Genomic DNA, 19352 nt, shown 5'->3' with positions numbered 1-19352 from the left:
CACACACACACACACACACACACACACACACACACAGGTAGAACTGTGGCATTTACATGGTTGTCTGTTCTGCCACAAGTTTTGCAGTCTTCCTAGTCTTGCTGTCCCAGCAAGGCAGCAAAAAGAAAATGTTTATCCAGCCCTACAGAGATGGCAGAGGGGCTGTGTTTGACTTGGTAGAAAACAATAGTTGTGTCGGCCTGTACTACAGCTTGATAAAGTGATTTAATTTGGGGGATTAGTGGTGTTGTACACACACATTCAGGACCAACCCAGCAAATGGTGCTCCTGCCCCAGCCCCATCCACTAGCACCTGAGCCAGAAGCCCAGAAGCTCCTCTTCCTTTCCTGGAGATAAAAACTCTAGACATGTACATGTATTATTATATATGTATTATTATATTATTATTGCATTTACAGCCCTTTCTTTTCCTCTTGTCAGTAACCCAAGGCAGCTTACCATTTGATACTTGCAACAACAACAATCCTGTGAGGAAGGTTGGGCTGAGAGTCTGTGACTGGCCCAAAGTCACCCAGTGAACATCATTGCTGAATGCGGTCTAGAACCCCGATCCCCCAGGTTCCTAGAGCAACACTCGAATCACAATGCCATGCCTTCCTTTTCATGATACCTTAAATTTAGCTGCCTAAATTCTCCTCCTCCCCAAAATTCTCCACGCAGCCATAGGTCAGAGAAGGTCAGCTGGCTGCTCAAGCAGCAGGAAGGACCCAAATGCCTATGGAAGCATTTCTTTCCATCTCAACCTGTTTTTACTTTAAGATCACCTGATGAGGCTCTGCTGGGGACCTCCTTTATGCGAAGTATTCAGTATACTCTAATTAAGAACAAAGGAATGGGAGATTTCAGCAGTAGTGCTCTGGTCATGGAATGGCCTCCTTAAGAGCAAGGATGGGAGCATGTGGGGCCCATGTACATACGTGGTGTTTTGGAAAACTGTTCTGAACACCACTGCAAAATGCTAGAGCAGGTCAAATCTTGAAAGCACCCTGTCTTCATGTTGTCCTGGTAAAATTGGGTGCCTCTCTGTTTGTCTTTTAGCATTCTTTATCTAGGTTTGAATTTCCCTTTGATTTCTTGGATCTTCTGCAAGAGGTCTCTTGGTTTTCCTCTTTGCTGTTCTCTTCTGCTTCTTTGCACTGGTTATTGTAATGGTGCTTTTTGTCTGTACCTGATAGCTGCTGAAATTTGCATTCAGGATTCTGACCCTATTTTTGTCACATACTGCTTTTGCTTTTTGCCTGTCCTTAGCAACCATGAGTATTTCTTCTGTCATCCAGTTAGGCTTTTTCTTTCTTCTTGCTTCAGGAATTTGGCATTCTTCCCTAATAATTCTCTGTTTTCAGTTCACAGTTCTTCTCACTCATGGTCAGTTAAGTTGAGTAATGCAAATCTGTTCTTTATGTGAACTTTAAATACCTCAGCAAAGAAATTTGCTTTCTGTATTGGCCATCTGGTGATGTCCATGGATTCACTGAAGTATGTACTTATTTGCAATAATCCGACTGTTGCCCTCAGAATTCTATGTCATTCTCTTGCTTTAACTGGATTGACTATCTCTTCCAAGTTCCTTCCCTCATTTTAGAGAAGTTTCTCTTAGGATTCTGTTGGGCTGCCTTGGCAACCTTCCACTTAAATATAAATCAAATTAGATAACACTTTGGTCCCATTGATTCAACAACACTCACATCTCACACCAGGTCCTGGGCAGCACCTCACAGGATAAAGTCCAAGCTTGCCCCCAGCATACTCTGGTCAGTTCTAAGGCACAATCATTCAGGGCACTAATAAATATATTGCTTTGCGGTAAGTGTCATAAGCATCAAACCAGTCACTGGAAGAAGTTACTGAAGTCAGCCATTAATTACAGTGCAACCTTGTTTAGAAGCCTTCCTGACTTGGTTTTCCATCACAAGCAAAACCTGAGTTTTTGTTCAGGGGGAAAGATAGGATATCCCCAGTATTAAACTACCTTTTGGAATGTGTTATTGTCTGCCCCTTTTAGGTTTTCCAATCTACTTGACGCTATGCCCTCTTTGAGGTACCAGTCTGCCTGATCTTCCTATAGAGTTTATATCCAGAAATTATCATATCCCACAGGCTTTCTCCATTCCATCAGGTTTCCCTTATGGCCTCTGTATCTAAGTTTGCCTTTAGAAACAGTCCATCCATCCCTTCAGCCTTGGTTCAGAAGATTCTAGCATCAGCACAGAAACCGGGATTCATGGTCACCTGCCCCCCAGAGTCTCTGACATGCCTCTTCTGCTATGGCCTTCAGGTCTCTCTGAGTAGCTATTAGGCGTCACTGTTTGCCCATGGCCTATTTCCTCCCTGTTCCCTTTTAGACAATCAAAACACTTTCTTTTTCATCCCTTGGGAACAATTCGGCCTGAACTGCTCTGATATCATTTCAGTGTTAAGTGCCAGCAAATGGATTTCTTTCTGATTATTCCTTCTTGTATAGGCTTGGCTTGCCCCAGAGTGCTCCCCAGTGCCTGGTGAATCCAGACTCCTTCTCCCTACAGCACCGTCTCATCCACCCATTGAGATTCCTCCACTTCACCTGACTAGTTGGCCCTAGCTGTGAAAGAAGGTGGCATTTCAGAGAGAGCCAATTGAGGGTCCTTTCAAACTCCTAGCTTTCAACTTACACGTGGCTTCCAGGACCTCACAAGTATGTTCTCCCATGTCACTGAAACCAACCAGTGCAACCAAGCATATCTACAAAGCTGAAGAGACATTGCATTGTATCTGCTAGCTTTGTCCCAGGTAGCTGATACACCAACAATGGTCTATGTTTCTAATTCAGGAATCCCTATTACTCCAAGCCCTCTCCCCACAAGAGGCATATCCTTGACACTGAGGATATGGGGAATAGGTCCCCTGAGGGAACTGCCCAGAAAGTTTCCTGTTGTGCAATGTCCAGAGAGCTTCAACAATTGGGCAGGATAGGAACATACAAAAACTTCAAGCCCTCTTTCCCAGAATGCTCCCCTCCTTCCATGATACCCCTATTCTCCATAACAACTGAGGGACCTTGTTTCCTGGTATCCAAAGTTCTCACCCTCCACCCTTTCTGCTTCTCTCGGTTTCTCTAGCTCTGTGACCTGTTACAGACCTGTTAATTACAGGGCATGCACACCCATGACTCCTGTCCAGCTGGTAGATAAGCATTCACTGGATTATTAGTTTCATATCGTCATTGCTTCATTTGTTTATCCAAGAAACAAAGTAGATTGCCCAGGCGTTCTTGCCATGCTGGTAAACTCACAGAGGTAGCTAACTGGTGTGTGTTCAGCTTAACTTGCACGTATACGTAACTTATTTTTACCACGGTGCTTTGCCAAGCTCAGTACACCAGGTCCCCTCACAAGCTGCTTTATATGTCCACAAGCTTCCCCAATTGTTGCTGCAGCCAATAAAATTAGAAGGGATCATTTAAAAAACAAGGGAGGCTATGCTTCAACTGCTAACCAGAACTAGGTTCCAGTGACGGGAAATCTTGGACAGCTGAGCTCCCTCGGAATGGAGATTTCTAATCATGTGGACAAGTACCTGTCCGTTTAGAAGTGAAACCAGGCCATCAAAAATGAGGGAGTGATGTCTGCCTCCTTGGGGGATTTCCCAGGTATGCAGAAGTACACAAGTTCTTATACACAACAGAAAGGGGTATTGGCTAAGTATTATAAGCAGCTTCCAGCCCTACAATATTCCCCAGAAAGTTTCTCTCCCAAGGGCTTCTGAATAATTCCTCATTCTTTGCTTGCCAATATCTTTCCCCACCCATCTTTTCTTGAGCTTTGGCTCTGCCTTCTTCACATTGTATACCCATGGTTCAGGAGGGCGCTGCACAGATGCAATCTTGCTTGAGCAAAATAGTCTCCTGAGCACCTTGATATTTTACCAGAGATTGACAGAGATTTAAAAAGAGAGAGAGGCTTTAAAAGTACATACGCAACCACGGACTGAAGCAATAAGGCAAAGTAAAACCACATGTTTCCATTCCAGACTTTTAGTTTGCACTCACTGCCCCAAAACATAAATTTGCCTGGGCTTTAGAAGTCATCTTTTGTTTGTAACACTTTCTGTTTTCCCACCACTTTTTCAGTTATTTTTCTTACCACAGTCCCATAAGGAGGGACTGTGTAACGCAAGGAGGGACTGTGTAATGACTTGGTTCATGTGTAACGCAAACTAAATAAATCACCCACAAGATTTTTCATTGTAGCAGCAGCCACTATTTTGAGTGTTCGGGGCATGATGGGGTACAACAGAACCCAGCAAGAACAAGCCATCTAACACCCAGGGGCTGTTTTAGGGTTGCAGGCAGTTTGTCACCCACACCAACAATTCACCTTTACCAGGTGCATCTGTGACAAGCTGTTGTGACTTTCCTGCCATGCCACAAATATTTGAAATGGCAGCAGCGGTCACAAGAAACTCGATGGGAAAATGTACTGATCACAGCTTATTGTTATGTGCAAAATGAGTAAATGTCTTTTGGTTGATAGTGCTAGCGCTTGGCCGTCATCTGATGGCCTGAAATGCCAATGTTTTCTGAATGACAAAATACAGAGGCAACTTTGGAATTTCCTGCCGAAACAGCCCGTCTAAAGGCATCCCTGCCAAGTCTGGATCCTACCCAATATATCCATTTCCCTACCACCTCGAAAATGAATAGCTTCAAATCAGCTGGTGTCTCCATGGGCCATACAGTCTGACTCTCAAGTGTTATCGTCAACTCCTGTCCCAACCCAGGTGATCTTATCTTTAAACTAGAAATGAGTGGTTAACTGGCAGCCTCCAGTTCTGATCTTGTCCCTGATTTTGAGCCAACCCTTGCAGCAATTTTATTAGCTCCAGGCAGCCCCATTACATTTTGATCATTTTCCCCTCTCATTGTTTCATTTGTAGGGCCAGGGAAATGTTTTCAGGTTGAAACATTACCTCTCTCCAGCATGTTTGATATAATAGATAGAATGCATGCATATTTATGCAAAAGCATGTGTGTGCCTTGACTGTGAAGCACTCACTGCCAGATGCAACCATATTTCCATGAACTTTTATGGTTCCCAGATCCTAAACCATCTCACTCAATGGAAGCAACCAATAAGAGGTAGCTACCAATGATTTGGCTATAGCAGATGAAAGCTACTCCAACATCATTTTAAATACTTTCTGCCTCCTGAGAAGAGAAGAGAAGAGAAGAGAAGAGAAGAGAAGAGAAGAGAAGAGAAAGCTATCCATCCAGCATGGTACCCTGCCTGGTCCTTTCTCTCTCCAGTCTGTACGCTGGAGAATTGCTTTTATCAGACTATTAGGTTAGATCCAGAAGTATGAACCAAACCTTGAAAAGATAGCCCTGGCTTCTTTCAGGAGGCATTTGTTCAGCAAGATAATAACTTGATATGAATTCATCGTGTTCAGGATCTACTCATTACACCTCCATTCTTCCAGTGCCAGTACAAATGCAGGTCAAGAGCATAGATTGCAACATTAAAGCTCTCCCTCCCATAGTGCAATCTTCTCATGGACTTCAGTAACAACATTCCAATAAGAATAACTTGTTCCTACTGCTCCCACACAATTGCTGTAATATCTTGCCATTTCCATGTGAGGGCCATCCTCTTTCTCCACCCCGGGATGCCCAGTGGCCGCATATGCTGTGTTACCAAGCTGTCAAACCACTCATTAGACTTCTTCAGAACTGCAGGTCTCCACGCTGCTCTCCACTTGCACCCGTCACCACCATGGAGCTGTTCCAGTGCATGCAGTTGCTACTCCCCAGCTTGTTAATTGGGATCTATCTCCTTTAACACCGGAGCATCACCTTCAACACCACCTTCAACTTCTTCTGCAAACTGGCTTTCTTCAATGGTTGGATTTTTCTCATCTCCATCATACTGTCCCTCGTTTTAACTGCATGCCAGTGGCGATCAGTGGAAAACATGAAGTCAGTTCTATCTTCAACATCTGGTTCTATCTTTAACTTTTCAGAATGGTCACATCTATGGGAACGAGATGACTCGTGGCACCAGATGTTTCCCCTTTCTCCCAATAATAGGCCAGTGACCTCAAGGTTCACCTCTTGAGCCTAGTGGACAGGACTTTCTCTACCAAAGCTGATGATAGGTCTATTTGAACATTCCTCCAGTTGCTGAGCCATGGATAGTCCATCATCAATACTCAAGAAAGTAGGAGGTACACTTCCCTTCAAGAAGCAAGAGGGCATCACAGAAGCCTCTGGGACTCCTTGAAAGGGGGTGGTGGTGCCTTTGGATAGCACTTTTGGCTTGGTTTACATCAACTCCTAAGTGATTTGGCTGAAGGCTGGTACTGACCAAGCCAAGAACAGGTCCATTGTGTGTTGCCTCGAGAACATGTGATCCCTATCAGCTCTGTGGGTTGCTATGTTTCTCCAGGCAGACAGCCCTCTTTAGTTCTGGGTTTCCCAAGATAAGAGGGAAACGGGGGTAGTGGTGACAACCTACCAAGTACATTGAAGCATGCAGAACTTCCCTGCCTCGCAAGACTGTTATTGCATGGCAATCCTTTCAGTCATTCCTTATGAATTTGGTCTTTTTAACAAAGAGCAGTATGGCACATTAAGGACTAACATATGGATTATGGCAGACAGTTCCGTGCATAAAGTGTTACCCTAACTTGGCAGTTACATATATCTCATTGTGGAAAGCGTGGGGAATAGTTAATGCGAGGTGAGATGGAAATGAAATGCAAAAGGCACAGACGACTGCAATTATATTGAACCATAGATGTTAAATCTTTGCAGTGACCATTCAGCAAAATAATGTCGATGGAAACACAAACATCCTGACAATGGACAATTAATTTGATACTTGCCATGGCGGGAGAAAAGACCATTATATAGATTTAAGTTACAGATGATAGAACTGAACCTCTTGATAGGCTCTAAGTCTGTAGTTTCATACTAAAGCTCTTCTTTGGTAAACAGGTGTTCATCTAGGTTTAAACCTCCCCTCCACAGCTGGGTAGTAGGCAAGAGTGTGTGTGTGCGTGCGTGAGAGGGAGGAGAATGTGAATGGGGCTATACTGCTTGGACTCTATGGCCTAAATGGCCCATTACAACTCTGATTCTAATACACTGTATATATTCGAATGCACTACATATATAGTGCATTCAAAAAGTTATTTAAAAATTCAACATCAAAAGCAAGAAAGGAAACAAACAAGAAAATTTTACATTGTATAAAGGTTAGGAATATCAGTTGCAAAGAATATATATTTTATTTATTTATTTATTTAAAACATTTCTATGCCTCCCCATCGCAATAAAGCCTCGGATATATATGGAGTATATACATAGGAGTTTATGCACATATGTATTACACGTACATAAGGAAATATGCTACCATTAGTAGAACTAATTAAGCATAAGTTTCAGGAAAGGCAAGCCAAACTCCATCCATGTTAGGTGGAGTCTAAACACCTGTCCAAAGATTCAAAGCATTATTAGATCTCAGTCCACTGGATTATTGGGGGTCGCTATTATGCTTCCAGTGTTGTACTATCAGTCATTTAGCTGCCAGAAAGGTGTGGAAAATCCATTTACACAGATCTTATTTTAGATCACAAGAGGCAAGCAGAAATTTAAGTAGAACATGTAGATCTGTAAATACTAAAGAGTCCAATACAAATTCATCCATATTATAAACTTTTTCCAAAAGAAGGAGGCTGTTTGACATTGGCCAGGTCTTTTATAATCTCCATCCTCTATTTTATTGTATTATAAGCTGCTTTGAGAACTTCAGTTATTAGCTGCTGTATGAATACTCCAAATAAATATTTATATGGTGTTCTTCTTTTCCCACATAAACCAGCCTCTCCAGCCCCCCGCCCCTCCTCTCTTCACAGGATCCTGTGCCTCTGCATTCTGCCACTCAAATATTTCTATGGGCTTAGACTCACAGTGCAGGGCTCTGAAAATCTGAATATCAAGGAACCCTACATGATTGTTTCCAACCATCAGAGTTATTTAGACCTTCTTGGTATGTTGCTAGTGTGTCAAATCCTTTTTGCATTTGAATTGTATTAAGTGCATTTCCATCTTCTTAAAAATGATGAGATGAGAGCACAGGATGAATCTGAGAGAAGAGAAGATGGGAACACACAATTCTAAATGAGAACTGGAAAAAATATTCTCCTAAAATAAGGACAGTGATTTTAAGTCTCATCTCTCCAAATCTGAGTCACTAGATCCAAAATATTCCTATTCTAAAATGTGGGTTTCAAAAATTAGATTTAAAATTGATATTCAGAATGGTCTTTAAAAATCCTCCAACACTGGTGCTGGAGTTCTGAATTTGCTCCCTCCTTTCTTTTCTTCTTTGTGTTGTCCCTACATAAAAATCCAAATATGTACATTGGACATGAATTGAAATAAGCATCTTCATTTACTAAATAGGTAGCCAGAACTCTGAATATTTGGGTAAACCAGATTAACATAATTCAGGGAGGGGGTTCAAACTCATAAGGATCAAATGGTTTATTACTGGAAAGCATTTAGTACACTGGAAATGCTATGAAAATATAATGACTATTTTCTTTCACCTTTACTGGAACTCCAGTGTTGCCCAGATGGGGAAGGCAGCAGGTAAGCTGAGAGAGGGAGAGGGAGGTTCAGGAGGAATAGTTTCTGGTCCGTTGTACTTTTCTGCTTAGGGAGTCTTGGGCACCTTATCAGCCAAGAAGCTCAGTTTCTTTCTTCCCAAGGGATGATGGAGGTTCTACCAGATCGTTGCATTGCCTTTGCCCTGCTGTACATGGGCCCGGTGGGGCTCAGCTGCTGGTGCTGCAACTTCATTTTCATTGACCGCAAGAAGAGGAGCAAAGCCATTGAGACGACCGAGCACATTGCATGGATCATGGCACAGGAAAATGTAAGCATGGGGGAGAAGGATATAGGACTGGGAGTTGATGAAAAGTTGAAGAGTTATCAAAGTACAGTGGTACCTTGACTCACGAACTTAATCCGTTCCACGACTCTGGTCGCGACCCAAATTGGTCATGAGCCAACTCAAATTACCCCACAAGGTTCAATGTAAATAAGGTTAATCCATTCTGCAACTTTTTTTTTTTTTTTTGAAATCACAAAAATTTGAAGCAAAGTGACAAAGAACAACAAAGATCGTGGCCATCTACCACCCCCCGCAACATGGCTGCGATCACGCCCGTGCAGGGAAGACGGGCGTAATTGCGGTCGTCATCCGATTTGGAGTTTGCAACCTGCAGCAAAATTTTTCTGAAATTTCTGTTCATGACCCAATTTGGTCATGAACTGAGGTGTTTGTGAGCCGAGGTACCACTGTACCATGAGATGAAGGGACTTCATGTACATTTTAATCTATAGCTTCCCCTCCTCTTCTCTTCTCCCTACCCCTACTTGTTCAGCTGAGGGTCTGGGTTTACCTAGAAGGTACCAGAAACCCCAAGGACACCATGCTTCCCTTCAAGCGGGAAGCTTTCCACCTGGCTGTGAAGACACAGGTAAACCTTCCAATTGTGAATATAAAATCGGTTGAGGGAGCTGGGGGTGGTGGGGGCCTGCAAGAGCCACTGCCAGGTAAAAACCAGGCCATGATGGTCCACATTGACAAGTTCTTGCCATCAATTTATTCGAGGCTGTTCCTTTAACTAGTAGCTATTTCCTTCTTGCCCTTTTTTATGCTGCTTCTACCTATTTAATTGGTTGTTCTCCAATTCACTTTTTGGAATTGGCCCTTAATTAGTTCCCATTCTCTGAGAAGGGTAGGTAATTTAATTACAGGTTTCCTACTTTCAGCCAGAGTGGTTGCTCATTATTTTATCTGATATTTCACGAGCGCAATTTTACTGTTGTGATCATAGAAAAATACATATTTAAACTACATTTTACATTGTTTTACTTCCTCTCACCCTTCCTTTAGTCACAATCTTAGGATGGGGGTGATATCAAAAGAGAAACATTGAAATATACAGAGTCATGGACAGATTCACGAGGGAGGAGGCTATCAGTGGCTACTCGCCTTGCTGGCTAAGGGCTGCCTCCTTTGCCAGAGCTGGCTGCCTGCATGCACCAGCTGCTGGGGAGCATGAAAAAGAGGAGGCCTTGCACCCATCCTGGTTGAGGGATCCTGTGGGCAGCTGGTTGGCCACTGTGTGTGGAGTGCTGGGACCTCGGGACTGATCCAGCATGGCTTTTCTTATGTTCTTATGCAAGGAGTCCTGCAGCACCGTAAAGACTAACACACACTTTATTTATTTATTTATTTATTTAAAACTTTTGTATGCCGTCACCACATGCCTTGGCATCTCGGGACAGCTCCCAATATACCCAATTAAAAACAGTAGCATGATCTGTAACAAATTCAATAAAAGATTACATAAGAGGGGAAAAAACGAAAACAGAAAGAGCGAATGTTCAACTATAAAATATTAGTTTTTAAAATGGCGATTAAATATCCATTAAAATCCATTTTAATCGATTTTAATCGATTAAATATCGATTAAAATCCATATTTTATATGGATTTTAACTTGTTTTATCTATGTTGTAAGCCGCCCCGAGGCTTCGGCGAATGGGGCGGCATAAAAATGTTTTAATAAATAAATAAATAAAATAAAAAGGGTTTAACCCAGTGCCGAAAAAAATATAAACTCAACACTAGGCACAGCTCTCCACGGAGCGCATTCCATAATCTGGGCACCACCACAGAGAAGGCCCTGCTTCGGGTAGATATTATGACATTAGCTTTCATGGACTAGAGACCATTATGGCAGATGCATGAAGGGCAGGCCTGTTTGTTCCACTAGAAATGCCAAGCAATACTGGAATAAAGGTTGGCTTGGTGCTTTGTCCCACGATGTATCAACGCCCCCAAAATTAAAACCTCTGTCCCTATTCAAAGGGAGTTTAAAGACGCAACGCAGGCAATGTGTCACTGAAGCATGTGATGTGGGCCTGCCCTTCTGTTTCTTTTTGGACAGACGCTACTGCCTGCATAAATTATCTGTGGTAAGTGTGGATGCTCATGCATTTTGAAATTATACTCCTGTGATTTGAGGATTTACAGATGGGCAGAAAAAGTGGGCTTTGCAGAGAGGTAGGGTTGGGAAGGGTGTTTAATTCAGGTATGGGCAGGAAATAGATACCCAGATCCTTCAGATGGGATCAGAACTATCCATGCAATGCCCTTGTAGTGAAGCTATTTGTGGGATGGAGTTCAGTAATTCCTATAATGCTCACAAGAAAAGCTGCAAGGTATAAGGAGCCCCACTGAATCAGAAGGTGTTCCCTTCCCCAGCTTTGGACTTTCTCTTGCAGCTTCCTTGGCCATGTGTTGGCAGGTGTCTCTGGGAGCTGAAGCCCCCAAACCCCAGAGATCTACCTTCTGCCCACTTCTGGCTTAATTCATGAGCATAACTCCAAGTTCCTGAACTGTTGATTGTCTTTTATCACACAGGTATCCATCATCCCCATTGTGACATCCTCTCATAAAGCCGTCTACAGCTACAAAGATAAGGCATTAAAGCCAGGTGAGTTTGAATTACAAAGAAAACCATTCCTATTAAGTGCTCCTTCTCCTCCCCAAAATACCAGCTGGGTAACAGGACTATTAATAGGTAGTCAGATCTTAGAGCTGCTCTTCTTAAGGACAATCAGAAGCCTACAGGAAGAAATTTAGCAGATGAACCTTCTTTCCCCATCACTTTCAGCACAATCATAATCAGATATAACTTCTGCTGTTTTCAATGCACCTTGTTCCCAAGAAGGTGTGTGTAAGATTGCAGACTTAATTTCGATGCAAAAGTTCATCTACTTTCTTCCTATTAGGCACCTGTTAAAAGTAAAGGCATAGGCAACTTCTGTGTCTGAGTGAGTGAGTGAGTGAGTGAGTGAGTGAGTGAGTGAGTGTGTGTGAGAGAGAGAGAGAGAGAGAGAGAGAGAGAGAGAGAGAGAGAGAGAGAGAGATTTGAATAACATTTGCAATTAGATCTGAACCAAGTTTACATGCATATGGACGCACTCTTAGAAATGATTATTGTAATTTAAATGAAAATGCAACATATTGTTGCTATTATTTATTACATTACTATACCACCCATAGCTGAAGCTCTTTGGGCAGTCTACACAAGGTTGTATATTCATATTACATCTACTATAATATGGAAGTCTGCAGTCCTGTGACTGGGGTGCCCCTCAACCTGGTGTCCAGGTGCTTACCACTGATTGTTGCTTTCAAGTCCCCTGCCTATTGCTACTCAAGGTTCTTTATCTTGAAAGAGGACATGGACTGAAGAGTCCTTCAAAGAGAGGATGCCATCAAATAGAGGACTGTTCTCTGGTAGCCCTTCAAATACAGCACTCTCCTCTGTTTAGTAGGGCTCATGACACTAAAAAAGGTGCACATAACTCATCCATTCTGGCCAGACTACCAAGAATGTGTTGTGTATGAGTGAAGAAGCAAGAACAGTAACATTAGATCTGGATAAGTTTAGGTACTCCTCGTGGTAAGAAGGATATTGCTGGAGCAGGGGTGTTGGAGCAATCCTCAACGGATTCAAAGGAGGTCAGATTTCTGTGAATTTGCCCAGAGGATCCTGCATCAGACTGCCTTTTCTTGGATCATCCAGATTCCATAAATCTGAGGACTAGTTTTTTACTTTGTTTATACGCAGGTGTGCAGGTGTGTATTAAGTATTAAGTAACAGCCACTTGTGCTAAGTGCATTTGCAAACAAACAAAATTCTTGTACAAAAAAAAATCTGATGCCATCAATGAGCAATGGAACAAAAGTCCTCTGATAATCTATAAAGCAAGAGTTAGCAAATCTCTGCCCTGGAGGAATGTGGATATGTACTGGCAAGCACAGCTAAGCAGGGCTGGGTGGACCTAGAGCAGTTAAAAATGGGGAGAAGCATTTTTATTGCAGGGCTGGTTCATGGGACTTGCAATCTACTTTTTAACACTAGGACTTTTTAACATCGACAGTGCAAGCCTGCCCATTTTGGACCTATTCACACACAGAGCATAAATAATCTGATCCTGAGTGTGCAAGGTTATTTAAAGCATAAGACGTGCCTTATTGGGTCCATCTGAGGCACTCCTGATCACAGCATCCTTAAGAACCCCCATCGTTAGATGCTGCTGGTGGATTACTTTTACAAAGTGCTAATTTCCAATCGCCCTGCTCTACAGTATAGCTTCTCTCTTTAGAAAAATCCTAAACCTCAGCACGGTACTCTTTCCAGCTAAGTGGCCGAAGGCTGCCAGTGTGATGTTTAAAAGGGCTTCTGGGTAAGAATTTAATGTCCAATTACCCTCCTTTGAGCATGGAATTAGCAGGGTGAAGTCATCTACTTGAATCTCTCCTGTATTTTCTTCCTTATTTTTTCTTACCTCAGATCATTTCTTAGGGTGCACCCCTATGCCGTCCAACATCGTCTGTGGGACCATAGGATTTTTTGAAGTCAGGTGGCTCAGTGCTTGGACTCCCAGGCTGAGCTCTCATCCCTTTGCAGCTTGCATGGGCAGGATCATGCTGACTGCTTCCCTCCAGTGTGTGACTGGGCCTTGGGGGAGAAACAGGGGTAGGGAAAGGGGAGGAATCTGCAAGTGGAGAGCTGTGGAGCTGCAGCCCATCCTCCTTCCCTCCAACCCCCCTTTGCTAAATTGAGTTGGTGAAAAATGCAGAAAAGTGCAGAGATGATCGCTGCCACCAATTCTTACACCTTGCAATGGATTATGTTGCCCTCTGAGTTCAGAGGTTTAGGAGCATCCGCCAAGGGCACAATAGGATCATGTTCCTGAGGAGGGAAGGAGGAATGATGCCTTTTGATGGGTAGCACTAGAAGCACCCAAAGGAAGTTGAGGATGGGAAACACCAATAATGGAAGCGGGGAGATGAACTCTCAGGCTGCACAAAGATAAAAACTGCATTGGCACAATGCATCGTGCAAGACGCTGCTTTAAGGATACTTAAGAAACACATCAATGTGTTCTCTGTACTGCAGGGTTTTTTATGCCAAAGTGTGTTGGACCATTAAAATCTTTATGTTTGTGCACCTTTCAGATTTAATTTCCCTCTCCCCTGTAAACAAAACTAAACAAAACTTACAGGATTAGTTGCACATGAAAAACTGAAGGCTAAGTGAGAGCTCTTCCTAGCATCCATGTAGCAAAAAGAAAAAAACAACAGCCATTGTTGTTATTTGAGAAGAGAATTGAGACATGGGTTTATTATCCCACTGAAAATGTGGCGTAACTGGGAATAAACCTCACTGTACTGAGCAAGGCTTTCTTCTGCATAGCCATGCAGAACATCCCTGCTTCTTGTTTGACTTCGCAGCAAACAGCCTCTCACCATCTTTTCAGCAGTTGTTCCAAACTGCTCAGGGATTAATTGCCCCAAGCTTCCCAGGGTGTATCCCCCGGCGTTCCTCCTTTCCCTCTAATTAATGAAGGGTCACTGCCCTTGCTTTCTGATATTGCTGTGCAGTCCCCAAGCGATGTGACATGTCAGGGCAGGGCTATTTGCGCTGCCTTCCTTTTGAGGCCCAGATCAGAGGAGACCTGTGGGATTTTGTAGTGTTTGGTCACTTTACAAAGACACACACAGGCCAGCTGCATGCATGATGCTGCCAGACAGCCGATCCCCTAACTAAAGCGCACCAGATCCCCAGGGAGAAGTCGCATGCTTCCCCACTCACGCACTCCCTCTGCTTTGCCCACTCCTTCTCTGCTCCAGAAGCACCTTTTCTTCCCTGCAGCACACAGAGCTCGACGGCCTTAGCTAGTGTTGGAAGAGTGTACCAGACTGCCTGCCCCAAACTCTGATCGGTTTTCCGCTGGAGGGATTTCCGAGAAATCTCTGCATCAAGAAGACAACTCCTCACCATCAGCTCTCATAACGAGGCTGCCCCAGCCAATCTGGAACATTAAGAAATATTAATTTTCTTTTGTCAAGCCCAGGTTGTCATCAGTCCTCACACATTTAAGGCAGCCCAGTGATAGGCCTGGTTTGAGCATCACAGTATTCCAGAATGACAGAGAAGAAGAAAACATGCTGATTCTTGGCCACTCCGGCTAAGCTAAACAACCCAGGAATGCTTCATTTTTAGGTAGTTAACTGTGATGTCCAAACCTGTAGCTCACTGGGGAAGGAACAAGCCAGATTTGTAACTCAAAGGAAGGTCCTACTGCAACCGAGCTTATGTCAGACTGCGCTGCATGGCTATAATCACAAGGCCTAGTGTGATTGCTCACACTTTACTAATCCAGAAGTCTCACTCAGTCAGGCTGACCTCCCCAGGACCTTACAGAGGTGGAGTTTAGGCATGTACCAAGACCAAAATTCTTTAAAGCTTTATTTCCAAAGACAACCAAAGCAATGCAAGTCCTCAAACTGAGACAGCTGCCACCCAAGATCCTGCCAGACAGCAGGTAAGGAGGGCTGACACCCAACCCTCCTTTAGGAAATGCGGTAGAGTAGATACAGCCAACAGGAAAGTCATCTACTCATTCATATTTGCACATGCTGGCCAGGTAAGGGCATATTAGATGAACTGGCATATGCATACCTGGTGCAAGGTAATGTGGTATTGCCCAACTTGCCTCTGGTTTGAGATTCCTTTCCTTTCTCAGGGAAGGGGCTGCTAATCAGAGTCTTCTTGTTGCTTTGCCTTCTACATGAACAACCATCATCCATTGGGAAGAAGTTCCTGGGATAACATGTTAACACCCTTCAGTGCTTTGCTGTGTTGCTACCTCTCAAGGATACCCTTATAGGCTGCCGCAAAAGTTCTCTACTTTCATTCGTAATCTGCTCCGAGCTGATAGTCCCTCACCCTCTCCTCATCGCCTGTTCATATCTCTTGTGCTCTGATGACTCAATTCTGTGTCTTCATCCACATTATCTTCCCACCCCATCCCAGGGCTTTCCCTGCAAAAGAAATCATGCTTCGCCACGTCCTCGCCCTCCTGCACATTTCCAATTCAAAGAAGATGAAGAACAGTGTTAACAAAAGGGAACTTTACACTAAGTGCTTGTGACAGGATCTTATTTAACGTGCCAGAAACTTCTCACAGCTATTCCGGGGATCAAGAAAAGTTCAGTGGTGTCTTTGGCTGCAAACTTTTAGTTACATTCACTACAGATGTAAGATGGGAATGTAAGGTGAAGGATTTTGGGTGCTGGTTCCATTTCTAAATATCCAATGGGCCTTTTGCACTTTTACTACTGATATACAGGTACAACATAGTAGCATAAGGAAAGAAAGATAGGGAGAAATTGTAATGTTATACAATTGGATTCTGAGCCCTTTGCATCAGAACACAGTAAAACTTGTCCTAGGATGTATCAGAGGAAACTAGAAGCACTGAATTATTTCCGGTGCTGAAGAAAAACAAAACAAAACATTCCACAAATCTATTCTGTCAACTCCTTTCTCCCTTTTTTGAGCCTATTTTAGATTTTGCAGAAACTCTTCCAGATAAGTCTATGCTTTAGCATGCACACAAGGACCCCATGTCTCCCCAGAAGTAAAATTATGGGAACAGAGCTAGAGTGCTTAACAGACAGGACCAATAATTGGTCCGGCAGTTTTTAAAACAACAATGAAGAGCAACCCACTCTCCTCCAAGGGTGATAAGCTGCCCTCCACTAACTATCCAAATGTTTGTATACCTTTAAGAGCGACCCCATCTATCATTGGTCATCTTGATCTCTCCCCATCTAGCCTTTGCTCTTTCCTTGTGCCTGTTGTTAGCCTTTGAAGGTAGGGCAAGCTGTTTTACCACATTCCAGTCCTATCTTAACAGTGCACAGACAGACAGACGGACAGATGCCGGCAACTATCTTCGTCCTAGTATTCTGTAGCACACTTGAACACAGTAGCTTCTATTACACTAGTATTCCATTCATACATGCAAAAATTGTGGGTTTTCCCCCCCGTCCATCACTGATAAACCAGGTTTGCAGCTTGAGGGCTCTCTTGGCTCTTCTGCAGATCAGAACCGGTTAAAGCTACTGTTCAGGTCGAGGCCTCCGCCAGGTTAGCAAGAGTTCAAGCACGGCGAATCAGAAATTGTATATCACCTTCATTTTGAAACTTTACTAAAATGAATATGGGTTGAATTATTACACACGCACATGAAGATCTGCAGACAGAAAACAAGCTCTCTGGAGGGAGGAGTTTGCGCATTTCCCCAGCAAGAAAAGCCCTTGCTGTCTCCATGTGAGGATTAAAACGAAATCTGCAGTGCTGCGACCAAACGCACAGGTCACCCATTGGTATTTCAAAATGGTTCAGTCAAAGACCAGTTTAACAAGCGACGAATGGTTTGGCTAGACTGGGCTACACTCCCTGCAACGTGGCAACCCTCTATCCCGGCCTGTCTGCACTGCAGGGCACAGTAGCACTGCAACCAGTAGCAACCATTCACACCTTCTCCAGAGAGCCCTTTCTTTGCCTACTGTCCAGCCCTCTCCCTAGAATTTATTCAAAACGAGTGTAGGAGGCACTGAAGCATATTTCATGGCTTTAATGCTTGCATTAGCAGCATCGGCTGCAGCTAGGAAGGCTTTGTAGCATTGGCTTCTTTCCTTACTCCCACTTTTCTGCTATATGTGTACATACAGGAATTCAGTTGCAAAGACCGCACATAAGAACCCTGGACCAGACCCACGGCCTATCTAGTCCTGAGAAGCGGTTGTGCTCGAAAACCCCTCTTTGGCTCTCCTTTCTCAGCAACCGCTACTCAGACCACAGTGCCTTTGACTGTTGAAGCAGTACCTAGCCCTCAGGAGAAAGTCTTGCGGCAGTGAATTTGGGAGCTTAATTGTGCTTTTATTTATCCCAAATCCCCTACCATTCCTCTTAATTGGATCACTCTGGGTTTCAATATTAGCTAAGAGGGAGACAGTTTTCTTCATTTATACTTTCTCCGGGCATAATTTTATACACCTTTATAAAGTCTCTTTACCGTGTTTCTAAGCTAAGAGCTCCAAATATGGTGAGTCCTCCATGCCCTTGATCGTCACACCTAAAAGGGATATTGCACAGCTGCCTAAAGCGCAGCCTCTCCTCCTTATCCCTTTTTAGGTGCAATGACTAAAATTGTACAGGCATCATTGCATCATTTAGTACTGGGACACCATATAAAAACTTTAAACAAACAAGGATATTGTGGTACTAAGAGTATGACCCTCCCCCTCTCTCTCCCCCATCCCCAACAGGGAATTGGACCAGCCGGATTTTGCCCAGGATAGAAACGCAAGGCCTTGGCCCAAAAGATGTCCCTGAACTTGCTGAGAATGTCTGCAAAACAATGCAGGAAACTTTTGATGAGATCTCCAGTGAGGTGTATGGGAAAAAGAAGGTTAAAGAGTGAGTGTCCCCTTTGCATGGAAGGCCAAAACCATGGTCCTGTCTCCCCTGCCCGAGAAGCACTTACTGGTCTGAAATTGCAGGCTTGCCTGTATCCAGTGGCTGGCATCATCCATGACGCCAGCGGTCCCCACCACCGCAAGACCTCATCATTAAGTCTGCAACTTGTCTCTAGAATTAGAGGACAAGCTGATGGCGGCTGTGTAAATTGGTTGCTTTTACTGGCTATTGATTTGTCATTCTTGCACTCTTTTTGTGATTAAATGTGGTGAGATATCTATGCAGGATGGCATTTTATTCGGGATATTATTATAAATTGCTTTGGAGACCTTTTGCAGGCCAAGTGGTGGGGAAAAGGGACAATAAAACACAGAGAACACTACAACATAACCTGGACCCTTCTAAGTGGTGACCCTTCCAGCTCCCCACACTCTCTCACAAACAGAGCAAGCAAAGCTGAGCAAACCTCAGATGGGGGGCTTCGTTATACGGGCACAAGAAACACCAGCGTGGACTTGGCAGCCTACGTCAAGCAACCGTAACACTCCTTGTAGCTTAGCTGTAACCACAACTAGTCCACCAGTCCTCAGCTACATGGTTTGAGGTCCCAGGCCTTTCATACTGGAAGCCAAGCCACCAAGAAAGACCTTTTACAGGCTTCCAGAGAAACCAGTGGTGAATGAACTACAGGTGGATACATGACCTGGGATCTGCTTTGTCCAAGCTTCTGTTTAGACGCTACAGCAGAAATGGATGGCAGTGGCAGAATAGGGCACAAGCTGACATTTCCGGAAAGGCCAGCACAGTTGTTTGAGCTTGTTGTTGCTCTTATCAGAGCATCTTCCTATCTGTGATATAAAGGAGCATCTTGGTCTTGAAACTGAAGCAGGAAGTCTTCCTCCTATGAACAGGCAGGGCATTGCTCCATGT

General features: G+C 43.7%; 1 protein-coding gene across 1 annotated transcript; it reads left to right on the top strand.

Annotated features, from left to right (window-relative positions):
- Nucleotides 1–2045: 2045 nt before the first annotated feature.
- Nucleotides 2046–18426, top strand: LOC123031741 (1-acyl-sn-glycerol-3-phosphate acyltransferase alpha-like). Its single transcript, XM_044447009.1, has 7 exons — nucleotides 2046–2059; nucleotides 5843–5971; nucleotides 7912–8045; nucleotides 8770–8936; nucleotides 9448–9543; nucleotides 11498–11570; nucleotides 18272–18426. The coding sequence occupies exons 1-7, from the start codon at nucleotides 2046–2048 to the stop codon at nucleotides 18424–18426; spliced, it is 768 nt and encodes a 255-aa protein (XP_044302944.1).
- The last annotated feature ends 926 nt before the right edge of the window (nucleotides 18427–19352 follow it).

Source organism: Varanus komodoensis, unplaced genomic scaffold (genome assembly GCF_004798865.1).
Source record: "Varanus komodoensis strain SLA01 unplaced genomic scaffold, ASM479886v1 scaffold50, whole genome shotgun sequence".
NCBI lineage: Eukaryota > Metazoa > Chordata > Lepidosauria > Squamata > Varanidae > Varanus > Varanus komodoensis.
This window is presented reverse-complemented; position numbering and strand designations above follow the sequence as displayed.